This window comes from Triturus cristatus, chromosome 7 (genome assembly GCF_964204655.1).
Source record: "Triturus cristatus chromosome 7, aTriCri1.1, whole genome shotgun sequence".
NCBI classification, from domain to species: domain Eukaryota; kingdom Metazoa; phylum Chordata; class Amphibia; order Caudata; family Salamandridae; genus Triturus; species Triturus cristatus.
The window spans coordinates 275,433,162-275,449,243 of NC_140590.1; the positions used below are offsets into that span (position 1 = coordinate 275,433,162).

General features: G+C 47.1%; 1 protein-coding gene across 1 annotated transcript in view; it reads right to left on the reverse strand.

Moving 5' to 3' along the window:
• Window positions 1-371: 371 nt before the first annotated feature.
• The window catches only part of LOC146809402 (dual specificity protein phosphatase 8-like), a 37,445-nt gene continuing 21,734 nt past the window's right edge, over window positions 372-16,082 (reverse strand). Inside the window, exons 4-7 of the mRNA XM_085616243.1 lie at window positions 13,980-14,146; window positions 9,381-9,540; window positions 8,181-8,304; window positions 372-2,193 (exon numbers count right to left, since the gene is read on the reverse strand). Coding sequence (XP_085472369.1) covers window positions 1,395-2,193; window positions 8,181-8,304; window positions 9,381-9,540; window positions 13,980-14,146 — 1,250 coding nt within the window. The 3' untranslated portion in view covers window positions 372-1,394. The remainder of the gene's footprint in view (window positions 2,194-8,180; window positions 8,305-9,380; window positions 9,541-13,979; window positions 14,147-16,082) is intronic.

Below are 16,082 nucleotides of genomic sequence, written 5' to 3' on the forward strand. Positions count from 1 at the left end.
GCATATGTCCTTACCACCAGTACCACACATATGCCCTTACCATGCCTAACTTTACTACATTAGCTCTTTGTAAAGGCATGTGTGGTAAAGGCATATGCGTTGTAAAAAGATGTGTGGTAAAGGCTATGCGTGGTAAAGGTGCATGCGTTCTAACACATACATGGTAATGGCATGCGTGGTAACAGCCTGGTTGTAATGGCTGTTTCCCCCTCCCTTACAGTCTAGCCTGAATATTCATCAGTGGAATATACCTCTCTCCTACCCTTCTTTTCTCTCCCGGTCCAAGGCATCAAGTGCCCTTGCCTTAGAGTCTCACCATTGTATTCCAACTGCTTCATGTCACATCAGGCTGGTACAGAAAACAGGCACAGTTAACAGTACACACAGTAAACAGCTGGTTTATAAATAATAACAAAGAAAAAAACATTTGTATTGTGTTCTAGAAATGCAATTTTCTTGACTTTCGCCCAGGACTTAGTGAAGGTTCAGTCTCTTCTCCCGTGACAAGTCGTACACTACGTCCAGCTCCCTCAGAGACACCTACTATTCCATCTTTGCGGTGACAAGTGACTGGCAGGTCACTTTACATTTGAATGGGCAACCCTTTCAGTCTTCCATTTCCAGTACTGCTTTTTGGCAAACATGGTGGGGATCGGAGTACGTTTTAATTATCCCATCTTTGGTCTCATGGGATGCTCCAACAAGTACAATTTCTGTCCCTCTAAAACAGAGAGCATGTTTTGCAGAGCTGGTCTTATTGTACCTATCTTACAAGCGCTTCTTCCTTACCACCATTTTGAAATATGCACACTGCAACTTGTTATCCCCATTCTCACACCTCTACCTGGAACCCATACGACTGCAGGGTCCAGCCATGGTGAGGACATTTCACTAGTCATAGCGAGCCTTGGCGCAGAGTCAAGAACGCTCACCTAAGCACCTCTCTAAATTGAAGGCAGATTCCATATCTTAGAATGAAGGCCGACTCCCAGGGTGAGGATGAGCACCTCCAGGTGACACTTTAGCAACATCCCAGATGGAGCACATGTCAACTCAAAAGCAGGTACCTGATGCGCCAAAGCAAGCCAAGCTCAAGGAGCAATAAAGGACATGGTGAGCAGGGATCTTCAATGCAGCCAACCTATATAGTAATCTGGGCGCCTTTTCCGGAGTCTGTCAGAGACAGCCCTGTTGAACTCTAACATTGCAACGTTCCCAAAGTTCTTATTTCCGCATGCTACTCAAGCGTTCCCCATGATCATCATCATGCAGCAAGGGGGCAAGCACTTGTCCACTGTCTCAGTGTCCTACTAAGTTATACCTTGACTGTCACCCAGAATAGTAGCAGCTGGCAAAAGAGGAAATAAAGCACAGGCAGGCATGCTGCAGGCTTATCACACGGGCACAGGGGAGATTGCTCGGGATTGAACAAAGTTTCCATTCTCTTGACTGAGCCCCTTTCCCCGGCAGCCAGGCCTACTCAGTGTAAAAGGTTGCTGAGGACATTCCTCTCTATAGTGTCGACCCACCCCGTGCCCCGATGGGCTCTTGGGAGACTTAGGTTCATCGTTGATGCCACCAGAGCCGGATTCCTGTGCAAGCTTGTCTTTTGCCTCTTCATCTTCAGAAAAGAAGTACAGAAAGTTGAATCCAAAGCCAAAGATCCGGTTCCAGATTTTCAATGGCTTGGGTGGGTGTGCGGGAGCCTGGGCTGGCTGGGACCCCACAGGCAGGTGAGGGTTTGTAAGTCTGCTAACCGGAGTGGAGGGTGTGGGGGAATACACTGACTTGATGTCCAGAGAAAAGGAGCGTTTCATGGTCCCACTGTCCCAGCAAGACTCTGAGGCAATGTCCAGTGTGGTAAACCGACTCTCCAAGTCTGTTGTGTTGGACTCCACCTTTTGAGTGGTCTCCTCTGCCTGGCCCTCCAGCTCCCCAGCATCCAGGGCCACCTCCACGTCCAGCAGAGAATCCTGGATGATACTGCAGGTACCAGGGCACGGCTGGTTCTGGGCCATGGCAGGCTCTTGTGCACAGCAGTGCGTGGTTCTTCTGCGATCCACCAGGCTTTCAGTGTGAGATGGTCGGGACGGATGCTGCGAGGGGCATGAAGCCAGGCTCATCTCATGTTCTAGCAGCTGCCCCAAGAAGTTGAAGTTGGGCGATATGGTGGGTCTCTTCTCCTTAACGAATCTGTAAAACGATAAAAAAGGCTTAAAGACCCCAACCAGACTCAAAGATACTCAGTGTGGGAGAACAAAGCATGAAACAGGAAGAGACTAGAGCACCACACAAATAAGGAATAAATATAGCAAACCACCATAGCAGATAGTGTGCATCAATAGTTTACATGTTTTTCATACATTTATATATAACTTTTATGGGACTTTAAAAGACCATCAAAACACATAGACCAATTAAGGCAATTTTTACAAAGAAATAAGATATAACAACGTTCTTAAAACAATGTACCTAATTTTAAAAGTAAGCACCTCCTAAAAAATTACCCGTTGTTAAAACAATATTATGGTTTTCAATGAAAACAAGTAATCAGTAGGAGACTCAACTGAAGGAACACTATTTACATGGAACACAGGAAACAAGTGGTGTTTCCTAGGAATAGAGTATTTTGGACAGATAGCAAGTAGATGTGTTAAAAGGTCTTCACTGATTTAGGTGTATTGTATAGTATTTGTATAGCGTACAGCTAGCTGATAGCAAAAGTCAACGAGTGCTTGAAACGTTAGACAGGTCCTGAGAGAGGATGTAGTCTTTAAGGACGTGGACTGCGATCTAGTGTTCGTTAAAGAGTAAAGAGGTGTGTCTTCAGCTCTTTCCTAAATTGGAGTAGGTTTGGGTGGTCCTGTTGGATCCAGGGATGACGTTTCAGATCCTGGGTGCACTGATGAACAAGGCCTATGGCTTTTTTTCTTTCTTTCTTTGTCTCCGGTGTGATGGTGTCCAGATTGTGGGTGTGCAAGAGCCACTGGATTTGTCACTGTTTACACCTACAACCCCCTATTGACTTTGATATAGCCTCTTCAACCAAGAGAGACTGGGAGAAATGTATACATGCAGGTATTAACTAGGGCTGGGCGGTAAATTCCGTTCTGCTCGCGGAATTTGGGTAATTTTGCATTCCGCGGAGAACACAGAATTTACCAAAAAGCATTGCGAACAAGCAATTCCGCGTGTTCGCGTAATTTCTGCGTGTTCGCTGAGATTTTTTTACCATTTCGTGGAGATTTGCGTAGCGCTACTACGCAAATTCCGCCCACCCCTAGTATTAACACAGATTTATGGTCAACAGGCACCAAAAACGTGGTACACATCTCCACTCAAAAGTCATCATTGGGGGTTTTGTCACATTGATCAGCAGCAGGTTTATTTGACAATACAATGTTAGTCAATCACGTTGGCACTGAAGTCCAACATTGATTCTCTTTAAGGTAACCAAGCCATCCTCATGAAGTAAACCATTAATATGGGCCCAGAGGGTCTGAGGGAGATAAGTTCTTGCGTTAGTCCAGGCTTTTGGGAGGTCAGAAAGATTGAAAATGACAAGAGTGTTTGGAGATCGTTGGGGGCCCTGACTCACGGTACTAGCAGCCCCTTCGACAGGGAGGGCCACAGGTGGACGCATTACTTAGCGCCATCAGGAGTCCGCAAGCAGGAGTGTTTGGAGATCATTGGAGGCCGGTACTCATGTACCAGTAGCCCACTCCACAGGAGGCGTGGGGTGCAAGTGAGCCAGCAGCAGTCCTGCAGTGTGGGATGTGCCTGGGCCCGGGGCGAAGAGCAGGCCCGTCTGCACCTGGACAAGGCTGGGCTGGGCACCCCCTCTTGGCACCGATATCTGCTCATCACCATTGTTGGATCATCGGTAAGCGAAAATCGAATACTTCTTATGCAGAGGATAAACCCACATGTACTAGCACTACCAGTGTGTCCTACCTTAATTCAGCTGTAGTTGCTATCACAGAGGAATTCAACGGTACAGGAACAACTGGGCATTGGGTAGTGTGATCATACCAGTGCCTAAGATGCAGGAGCGAATACTAACAAAGAGATGCTATTGAGCCAAGAAAGCCACAACATTACCAGGCCCGAGGGAACTACGAATCAATCCATGAAGCCATGATTCATCAGCCTCCAGCAGAGCCTGGTATTCTGGCTCGAGGACCAAGGGAAAGGAGGGCAGAGGGCAGCAGACGCCAGCAGGAAAGCCCAAAAAATGGGGAGAGGATGTGGTCCGTCGGCTAGAATGCCGACTTTGGTGCTGGAAACCAGGGTTCGAGCCTCGGGGTCGCGTCCACATCCTAGGATTCTGGGCAAATCACTTAATCTCCCCGTGCCTGAATGTGTAATGTAAATACGGTGCTCATGTAAAGCGCTCCAATACCTTCGGGTCGAGTTCGCGCTATATAAAAGATGCAAAAATAAATGTAGGGCTGGAGCTAAAGAGGGCCTTAAGAGACTAGAAATGCTGGTTCGGGACTCTTTTGATTCTTGTAATCTTCGTCTAAATAACCAGGTGCGGCCGGTGCTGATAGGAGCGGTGAGCCTGGGCGTGCGGGAGGGGGAATAAGCAGGCGCGGCCGGCGCAGGTAAAAGCAGTGAGCCAGTAGGGCGGAGTGGGGGCAGGGCGGGGAGGGTGGGGAGTAGGTCGACAGACGATTGAGTAGGGAGACGAAATAATTACTTAAGAAAACCACTTACCTTGCTCTCTCCGCATCGCCGACTCGGTAAGTGCTTTTTATTTTTTTTATTTTGTTTCCCTATTCCGTCATCTGTCGACTTACCCTCCAGATTGAGGCCATGATTTTAAATTTGGTGTACTCTCTTAATACATTGATTAATCCTAAGCCTTTGTCTATAGCTGCTCCTGCAATTACTGTAGCGTCTGTGCCTATAACCAATTTAGGGGGCCAGGGAAATGTTCAAACTCTTTGTCGGTAGAGAAAGTGGGAGAGGGCATGGAGTTTATAGTGTCCCAGTGGTTGGACCCTTGTATATACCGTAGGAAGAGTGTTGGTTATAAATGTACAGACCCGAGGGAGGTAAACACTCTTACTCAGCCACTTTCTTAAGGGGAGTGAGGGGTTCGGCGAGACCTACAAGAGATGCCACAACTTTGGACTTACCACCAGCAGCAACCCCTTGTGTATTGGTGTTTTCCAATGTGCCGCTGCTTGACAATTAAAGGACCGAGAGTTTCTCACAGTTGAAGAATAAGGTTTCTCACCGGTTGCACATGTGAATGACCCAGGGCTGTCCGCCCTTTGATCAAATTACAATGGTTAGAAGTGTTTCATGGGTGGGTAAGGGTGCCAACATTTTGAGGGTAAAGTAGTAAATGTTAACAAGGCTCATGTAGTTGGTAACCTTCTTAAGGACTTGTCACATCTCATAAAACAGCATTCGAGTATTCTGGCCCTACTTTTGAGCTTCTTCTATAGGTCGCTAGCTATGGTCCAGCAGGCAGAAAGAGCGAAACATGGTGAGAATATAGTTGGAAGGGCTGATGGGAGGGAAGTAGGTTACCTTACCACCACTAACAGATCTGAGGCCCTCTGGAAGGTGGACTCCCTAGATTGACCACAACCGCCATGTACCCACATAGCCATGGACTCGATGGTGTCTACGCCCATTGTGAGGGACATGGAACAAGGGTCAATTAAAAGTATTACAACAGAGCATAGCTAGGCCAGCGAATACAATGGAGGACAGACAATGGTGGAGCTTTCTCAAAGTTTCATGTAGTCTGACTGCAGGAAACCTGGGTCATCGACTGTAAATTTGTGTTGGATGGCTTTAGTTCCTTCCATGTCTCAGCAAATCCAGTAATGCATGGGAGGGCAACAGGCACTTTGTAAACTTGTAACTCTAAGCTTTTCTGCTTCGATTGAGGTTGGCGGGCAGTATACTGATCTTGAATTTTTATAAGTCTAATTTTACTCAAGATAAGGATATTGATGTTATGGCTCTCAAAAGGTTTTAGATTTTTATCAGCACTAGGGATGACTATATTTATGTGATGTTGATGGGTGACTTTGGCTTGCACTTATGTGAAGTTTGACCGGTTTCGGACCACTGTAAATTTTAGGAGGGAGCCTTCTTCACGGACCACCTACACACTCTACACAGGGAGATCTGATGAATTCAGTGTTAGCTAATTTTAAGTAGATTTTTTTTACTTTAACTGATACTAAGCAGGCCATGTGAGAAAGAAAACGGGTACCCTACTTTCACAGGGAGAAGTAGGTGGGGTCTCTAATAGATTTTGTATTTAATCACTTACTTAGGGATTTTAAGGTAAGGTGGAATGGCCGAAGTGGCCATAGTCTGTTAACAGCTGTGTTCAACTTATGCTTTGAGATACACATTAAGGCCCCTCTACAATGTGTTGCCATCTAAAAAGGCTCAAGGACGCAGAGTAAAGTGAGCCATGATTAGGCCAGATGGCTTTAATATAAAGTTATTCCAGCACCGTGCTGAGAATTTTGGGGTTTGCTTGGAAGAAGGTCTTGCTTACAAAGTAATTCTGTCTTCCTTTAGTCATACATACAGAGCCATGAAGTCTATGTTGCTGAGGCACGGCAAACACAGACGCCACTCCCCTGGATGGTGGTTGGACCATTCCTGTACTCTAGCACACTGCGACCTCAAGAGGGTCCTAAACACACCCCCAGAGATCCCACTGTGGTCTTCCGGTGTCGGTCTGCATACAAACAAGTCCTAAACGAAATAAAGCAGTATTTCCATAGGGAGGCTTGGGAAGAGCTCAATCTTGCTTGTACTGAACGAGAAAGTGGACTGATTTGGAACACTGTAAATCAGCCTTTATCTCAGGCAACCCTGGGATGGATTTGTAATGAATTCCCATATCGCAGCAGATGTGTGGGTGAAGCACTTTGAATCTATTTATGATGACCCCGAACCCACTCCTTTACTTTACCGCCAGGTAGAGAGAGGTTTGAAAGGGGGGGTGTAAGGGACGCCATTATAGCCCTTCCAATAACAAAGCCTTAGGTCCGGATTGGGTAGCAAAGCACTTAAAAAGATAGGACAGGCCTGTATTTTAGGTCTCTCCTGACCCAGCGCATGCGCTGATCTGGCGAGACTTATTGAGAGGGCTCCAAAAAGTGCTACCGTGCCAGCCTAGAGCTACAGTGCATGTGCGCCGGCGCGCGCGCCCGCTTTACCGCAATTACTTTCACTTTGATGTTTGATCGTGATCACTTTCACTTTCACGGCCACACGGCCGCTTTGCATAGCCAATAGATCTCGCTTTTGGGACCTTATAAGTATTTAGTTATGCAACTGTTGCATAGCTAAACACTTATAAGGTCCCAAAGGCGAGACCTATTGGCTATGCCAATGCTTGTTTATTTGTGGAGTTCTCCACCCAGACTGAGGAATTTCCAGACTCATAAACTGTGTTTGTTAATCAGAACCTGTGTGTTTGGAAGAGGTTCTAGGCTGTTTCCCTCTAATACGTTTGTTTCCTAGCTTGGCACTATATTTGATGGTAAAGTTTAATTGGATGCCATGTTTCTAATGCTAATTGGATGCCACATTTCTAATGGTAAGCTGGATTGGATGCCTTGTTTCTAATGGTAAGCTGCATTGGAGGCCATGTATTTCCCACGTACTTGATGGCAAGCTTAATTGGATGCTATGTTTCTAATGGTAAGCTTAATTGGATTCTAAGTTTCTAATTGTAAATTTAATTGGATGCCATGCATTTGATGGTAATCATAATTGGATGCCATGTACATGATGGTAAGCTTAACTGGATGCCTTGTTTCTAATAGTAAGCTAATTTGGATGCCATGTTTTAAAGATAAAGTTGCAGCTTATATTTGCCTGAATGATGTCTGAGGCCTTAACAATCTGCACAGGAGGGAAAACTGTGAGTGCCGTGTGGCATACGGCGGGAAGTAGTTACTAGGATAATTGATAGCGCAGCTGTATTATGTGTTTTGTATCTAAATATAAATGTATTTAAACCTAAACCTCCATTTGTTAAGAGCATTCACTGCATTTGGGCAGAGTGAACTTATAAAGACTGCACAGTGTGCCACAAGAGATCAAAGTGGAACACCAAAACAGCACTCAGCACCACATAAAGCATCAGCAATTGGTGGAAAAACAAAAATGCCAGCGGCACTGCCTACCTGTAGGCGTCGTCTAGTGGGAGTCCCATGGTGCTCATGACGTAGGCAATGGCTATAGCAGCAGATCTAGAGATACCCGCAAGGCAGTGTACCAGCACCTTCCCGTTCACCAGCTCCACCTTATCTGTATGGCAAATAGCAAAATTCAGATCCCTTCTAGAGCATCCATGAAAATCCATCCCAAGATCCTCTTCCCCGGCCACCCTGAGCTGCCTTACCCAGGTCTCATGTATACCCTAGATCAACACATGCATGGGAACCCGCTGCATCACCCATCAAGAAACACGGTGACCTCGCCACGGGTGCAGATGCTCTCTGTGCACAAGATTCACCATGAGTAGACCCGCCCACCAGTCTGCGTTCTACTGACTTAAGATGATCCACCTTCCATCAGTAGAAGCACAAAGTACTAAAACTGTCCTCTCAACCCACTCACAGATCAAAGTGATAAGATGTAATAAACCAGTAGAGGTCTAACATTCACAGCTGAGGCGAGTCATCCAGGCATAAACATTCAGGTCACCCATGAACCCTGACATCACTATAGCCTTCAACATCATGAATGAACCACAGCCTCACCCATGAACTCTGAAGTCACTAAGAACTATGAAAAAACTATGAAATAAGAGGGAGGTCTGTGATGGATGCAGATATTTATTTTTGAGTTCTGACACTGTTGACCCAATCACTCTGGACATCACCCATTAAGCTCATGTATCACTCATGTATTCTAGCATCATCCAGGAATGAAGGCTGACATCCTTATGATGTCTACCATCTTCCATGAACTCCGACATCACCCATAACCTCTGACATTATCAATGAACTCTGACATCAACTCTGATAACACCAATAGACTGAGGACTCTCATATCACCCATCATCTATGGCGCCTGGGATATCACATTACCTCCTTGGACCCCTGTACTATAAATGGTTAACCATAACCTTTGTGGTTCCCATGACCTCTGTGGTACCCTTGGTCACTGGGGGTACACTGGATCTCCTTAGCAATCCTGAAACAGTTGATTCCCATGAACTCTGCAGATACCCATGACCGCTGTGGTTACCCATGAGTTCTGTATTTCTTTATGACCTCCTTGGTAGCCTTTGAGCTATGGGGTTTACCATGACCTTTGTAGTTTCCAATAACCCATAGTTTCCTCTGACCTCTATGGTTATCCATAACCTCTGTAGTTACCTATGAACTCTGTGGCAGGCTGCAGCCAGGGCAGGATCTTGTCGCTGTAGCTGTCATTGATGGGAATGCGCAGGAAATGACTGTCGGGGACAAAGTTTGGCTTCGGACAGCTGCAGCTGATGTTCAGAAGGTGTGTGATGCCATTCCGAGTGATTACTTCCTAGAGCACAGGGAGAGAAGGTTCGGTTACCAAATGCACAATCTGATTTATTGATCAGAGATACCTGGCCTAAATGCCGTCAACGCTGCCTCTGGTGAGCACATTCAACAAGTTGCCTCTGTGTCCTCCAAACCCCCACCAAGTACAGAAGCAGCAGGTGACAAGGACCATGGTGTGAGTGGGTGTCTGTGGGTGATGGAGGGATTGTATTTGCTACATCTGGGAGTAAATCTAGAGGAAGAAATAGTATGAGCAAGCAAGGGTGTGTGAGAGTGTGCAACTTGCATGCACTGAAGGTGAGCCCAACACAAGGACCATGCATCAGGTTGTAACTTGATGAACAAAGCTTTTAAGAAGGCAGAAGATGGGTTTGCAGTTTGAGAGTTTTGGTGTAATACAGTGACTACTTGGAATGCGGTAGTATATCATCCTTGTCCAGGCATGGAGTGTGCCAGAGAGGTCAGGGAGCAGAGATGGGTCTTAGGAAGGTCAGGAAGGCGGGTCAAGCTTAGGCAAGGCGGGGATAAGAACTGGCTTCGACTGGATCATGAAGAGAAATGAGTGGGCAATGAGAGAGTCATGATGTCAAGACCTTGGCCATGATTAGGCAAGGGGATCTACTAAAATGACTAGTGCGACTGGGCCATGAGACGTGGTGGTTCCAGCCTTGGGATGCACCGCGTTCACTGACTGAGTGTTTGTGGAGGTGCAACAAGGCATGGAATGGAGTATGACTCTCTGCTCTACACATCTGAGGCAGTGGAGGGGCATCCATGCTTGCACTAGTGCTCTAAGCAGATTGGATGCTCAGCTCAACGGGAAGGAAGCATAGCGCAGGCAGAAAAGAGGTCACCGCAAACTGGCCCTAGACACGACTCACGAGTCTCACAATTTGACACTGGCAAAAAATAACACATTGTGTGATGGAATTTAAGGGTGTCGCAGTGTTAGTCGAAAGATCAGGGTGGAACCTAAGAGTTCAACATCCTGACTAGGGGACCAGAATGCAGTTACACACGGGCCAGGGCATCAGAGTGCAGGTGCACACATGCCAGGGAACCAGAGTGCATTGTGCAGATAGAGTGCAAATAAGGATCAGAGTGCAGTTACACACAGTCTACAGCATCACCATGCAGGTACACACAGGTCAGTGTGTGGGACTGCAGGTACAGATAGGTGATGCACACAAGCCAAGGTAACCATAGTGCAGGAATACACAGGACAGGGCACCATAGTGCACTTAAGGACTGGCCAGAACATCATCATGCAGGTACACAAATGCCAGGGCACCAGAGTGCAGGTGAGGATAAGCCAGGCCACGAGAGTTCAGTTTCACCACTTTGTCAATGATACAAATTTCTAATTCAACGTCTCCTCTGCTTCAGATATCCAACACCTCTAACAGTGCCTGCACACCATACCGGCCTGTATGCCCTATGCCTGCCTGAAAGTCAACCCAACCAAGACAGAATTCCTGTTATTCACCTAGATCAATGATCAAACACTACAAACCTGGCTCAAAGCCATTAACCTTCATCGCTTGGATATTAAACTTTTACTGAATGCCGGGTCATTTGGAATCTCCCTGAACACCAATCTCACCCTCAAGGAACACATTGCCATAAAACAAAGACGGCCCGGGACAGTTCTCTCTTCTAAAGAAAAAAGAAAGTGAAACTGTTTCATCCAGAATGTGACTTCAGAACTGTTGTTCAAGCCCACATACTGGTGATAACAACCTGTTTAATGTGCACACCTTAAGGGCTTCCTATATGCCTCAGTGCATCCCATCCTGATGGAACTCTATTGGTTCCACTTGCCAACCTGCACCATCTTCAAAACTAGCTGCATCGTTAACAAAGCCATCACAACCAGCACCCTCGCTTGTCTTGTAGACAGGCTCACGATTTCTGGTGGTCCTCGGCACACCCAAAGCCAGGACACCGTCAGACTGCAGTCTTGGAAGTGTAAGAGAGAAAACAAGACAGCAGCCCTTTTCCATCTATGCACCCAGGATCTGGAACACAACATCCCTGCATCCATCAGAACTGCCTCCAGCCCTGCTCCAATTTAGGAACGAGCTAATGATACACCCTTTTAAAGACCTCTACACTACAATGCATTAACAGTTCACAGACCAGCTTCCTCTCTTATCACTCGCAGACTTATGAGCCCAGTTGTGTTGCAATTGTACTACGCAACGTGGTGCATGCGCAACACAACTCAAAAATGAAATTTATGAAGGCACACAATGCCACCTTGCGTGGACCTGAATGGCTTCCTAAATCTGGAGTAACGCAACGCAGCACAAATTGTTGTGCTGCATTACTCTGCCCTGAGAAGGCCTTCCATGTGCGTTGTGTGGGTGTTCCCAGGCAACTCCCATGGATTTTGAAGCATTCCCTGATTTACCAGAACTGGTAAACCTGGAAATGCGCCAACATGCTACACCTTCCCAGGGCAGGCATAACAATGAGAAATATCTTCATTTCTACTGGTTACTTCCTCCTTCCATCTGCTGCACAGCTGGATAGAGGAATATGCTTCTCAGGATTGTTTTTGTGCAGGAAGGTACGACTTCCTGCACAAAAATAATTCTGCTTGCACCACAGTGCAAAGGAGCCTGAGTTGGCGCTAGGCAGCAAAAACAGCATCAGCACAGGGACAAGGACAGGAATGCACCGTATTCTTTTAAATAATGCACAATGCTGCCTTTTCCCTGTAACGCAGTGCAGCAAGGTGGCTTGCTGTGCTGCATCACAATCTCACAAATATGTCCCTCTATACTTATCTTTGACCCTGTACAATATTCCACTGCCTTTTGGCTAGATTCGTTCTATAAAAATGCCTTATACATAGTGCACGCATACAGGCCAGGTCATCATCACACAGATATATACATGGCAGAGCATAAGAGCATAAGTACACACAGCCAGGACACAAGAATGTAGGTACACACAGGCCAGGCATTCAGGAGCCCGGAAGTTAGGCCGTGGCACCAAAGTGCAGTCGTGGCTCCTAGTGGGAGTGCTGCGGGGCGGTGGGGCGGTGGGGCGGGGGAGGGGCAGGGTGGGGGGTAGTAAACTCCAGCATACGGCCGACCAGAGTTAAGTACATGCAGCACGTGCAATGTAATTTTATTTATTTATGCACTTAATTCCGGTCGGCTGTGTGCCGGAATTTACTACCCCCCACCCTGCCCCTCCCCCACCCCGCCCCACCGCCCCGCAGCACTCCCACTAGGAGCCACAACTGCCAAAGTGTAGATCACGCCAGGCCAGAGCATCAAAGTGCAGGTACACAGAGGCCATTGCACCCGAAGGTATGAAAGCAGGAGCATGCCATGGCACCAAAGTGCAGATAAGAACAGGCCAGAGAATCGAAGTGCAGGCACACACAGGCCAGGGCACCAGGTCTCAGGTACATACAGGGGAGGACACCAGACTGTAGGTACACAGATCATTGCCCCAAAAGGTAGGTGTGCGCAGACATGAGGGCTCTGTGCTGACCGAGAGGCATTATCCAAGTCACACAGCCCCTCCTCAGCCACAGTCCCCACCAGGTCTAAACTGGGGTGGCATGGTGAGCAAAAGAATGATGGATTTTACCCAGATCTCTTGACTGAGGGTGAATGTTTTGATTTGTTCTGCATTCCGTCCATCAATTGTGTGTCTTTTGCTTTCTCGCCCTAAGTGCGCCAGGTATGCCCAGTCGTGGGTCCTGGGCTCACTGTGCCACTGGAATCGAGCTATCCTGGCTGAAGAGGGGTGAAACCCCGAAACCGGTCCTAGGATGCTTGTTTCCGGTCCAGGGAGGACCTGGCTTGGCAGTTCGGGCTGGACTGTTCCCTTGAGGCACAGGGTCAAGACTGATTTGCATATGGCCAGGTCTAAACTGGGGTGGCATGGTGAGCAAAAGAATGATGGATTTAACCCAGATCTCTTAACTGTGGGTGAATGTTTTGATTTGTTCTGAATTCTGTCCATCAATTGTGTGTCTTTTACAGTCCCCACCTCAGCACGGCCTCCCCAGATCCAGTGAGAACTCCCACTGATGCAGAAAGACCTCGCGCTCAACCAAAGAGGCCTCCCCGATCCAGAACGTACACCCACCGCCCACAGACCTCTCCCGCTGACTCACAGACCTCCCCACTGCCAAAGAAAGTTGTCTCACTGGCCCATCCCCAAACACACAGAGCCACAGAACGTCTCCAATGGGCCAAAGAGAATTCCTAAAGCTATCTCTAAATGACCCAAAGACACCGTCCACTGCTCCATTAGAGACCTCCTTCTGTCCCACATAGGACTCTACAGAGGTTCACTCCTGACCCGGAAAGGTCTCTTCTAGCCAATACAGGCCCCTCTTAACGAGAGGTTCCTTCTCTGCACGGGACCTCAGCGTCTCATGATGTCAGTCCCTACAGGCCGAGGCCGCAATACCTGGTCTAAGGCGTCGCTCTGGGAGCCCAGGTAGAGGTGAGGCAGGACGCGGGTGATGGACACCGCGGAGGTGGACAGGCAGGGCTGCGAGATGCTGGACTGTTGGAGGATGGAGGTGCGGCCCTCACACAGGCCTGGGAACTGGGAAGAGAACCCGGCAAAGCCACCTGCAGAAAGGAGAGAAACAGCCCAAGATAAGAATGACTGCGAGAGAGGAACTCAACTGATGGAGGAGAGACAGGTGAGGACAGAGAGTGAGAGAGGAAGGACACAGGTGACATGGGGAGAGAGACAAACAGCAATAAGAGGAGAGGGACAGTGAAAGGGGGACATCAGCCCTGACAGTGATGGGCAGCAGCGGAGAGTTCAGACGGAGAGAGAGACAGAGATTTAACAGTCAGCGCTCATCCAGAGAAAAGGAGAGAAATGTGAGAGAGGAGGTACAAAGAAAGAAAGTGTTGGTAAAGCCAGTAGGTCTCACCGTTTTGCTTTAACAATGTTTTTTGCTACTGCTGTTCAGCATCAGCAAAAAAAAAAGACAACATCATTATTGCCCCAGAATGATTCTAAATCCAAATGAATGTAGCCCCACACCTATGCACGTGTGCATTATGCTACGATTCCCCAGCATGATGACTTATTCATGGCCATGTGTCATCACACACTTGTGCACATACATCATGAGGCAGCAGCTATTTTAGCTTTTAGACCCAGTGTGATGATATAGGGAAAGGGCCATTTCTTTTTAATTTACCATTCCAATAAGACGGATGCCCATCTAGGAGCGGTAACTTAGACAACAAGCATTTGCAATGCAATAGGTCTCGCATTTACGAGAGTTTGAGCTATTGACATTGCAAATAACAATGCCTTTTACTTTTTGCTTTAACAACATAAATAAAAGGCATTCATTTACAATGCCAATAGCTTAAACTTGAATAAATGCAAGACTTATTGCATTGCAAATGCTTGTTGAACATGTTAACATTGGCGGGGTAAAGCCTTAACCTGGTTAGTTTCAGTTTAAATCTCACATAAAGCAATAAGCCAAAGAAAGATAACCAAGAAGACCCCTTAGCCCATGTGCGTATAACCCAGCACGTTAGAGGTTCTACCTGAGCCTGTCTTCGCCTGGAGAGCTGCCCTAATAACCCCATTTATCATAAGCTAGACCCCACAACCTGCGAGGAGAGGTTATCACCAAACAACCCGTCCTGGGCTTTCATGTGACAACTTAATGCCTTCTGGGACTTGTAGTCTTTCATTGCTTCCATACAGCCCATTTGGTCTTGCACACCTGTATAATGGAAGCACAAGGTATGGAAAAGCCCCAAATATCCAATTATCGCCAAAGAAGGAGAACGGAGACTCAAATGTCGCTAGTAAAGTCTTGAATTACTTAAGACCTTTCCCTCCAAGACAGTGTTTTAATAGTGCCAACTTCCTGTCAGCTTCACAGTCTTCACCCTCCAAAACATCAACATACGCCAGAAACATTGCTTCCCAGACATCCCATTTAATTTGGGGTTTACTGGGGATTGCTAGGAAAAAGGGAGGAGGTAAAATGCCAGTCATTGCGTAAAAAAAAAAGTTATTGCTGCACATGAAGTAAGTGGATCCCTATGCAGTAAAATTCATGCACTCCAGAAACGTTTAAAATGAGCTCTCTTGGACACGCGTGTAGAAATGTGTGCGTGTCACAGAAGAGAAAAGCAAACCAGAAGCGGTGCTTCTCCTGCAATTAGACTCTGTTGAGAAAAGCCTTCAATTGTGAACAGCTGAGTACTGGGCTGTTAATGGATTATTGACGTCGAAACAGAGTAGGCAAAACCGGAGGAAATTGCTGGAGATCCTTAGAGGTTACGGAAGAGTTTCCGGATCGTCACCAGTGTGGAAAAGCCCCAAATATCCAATTATCGCCAAAGGAGAACGGAGACTCCAATGTCGCAGCACGCCTTTATTAGGTCCTCTCAGAGAAGTCAGGTACAGTTACGAATACCGCTAACTGCCACCCGCCATCCTATATCCCTTCCCGCAACATTCAAAAGATGCCTCCACACACGTGATCTCATTTGAACTCGGCACGAGCGCTACTGCGCTCAT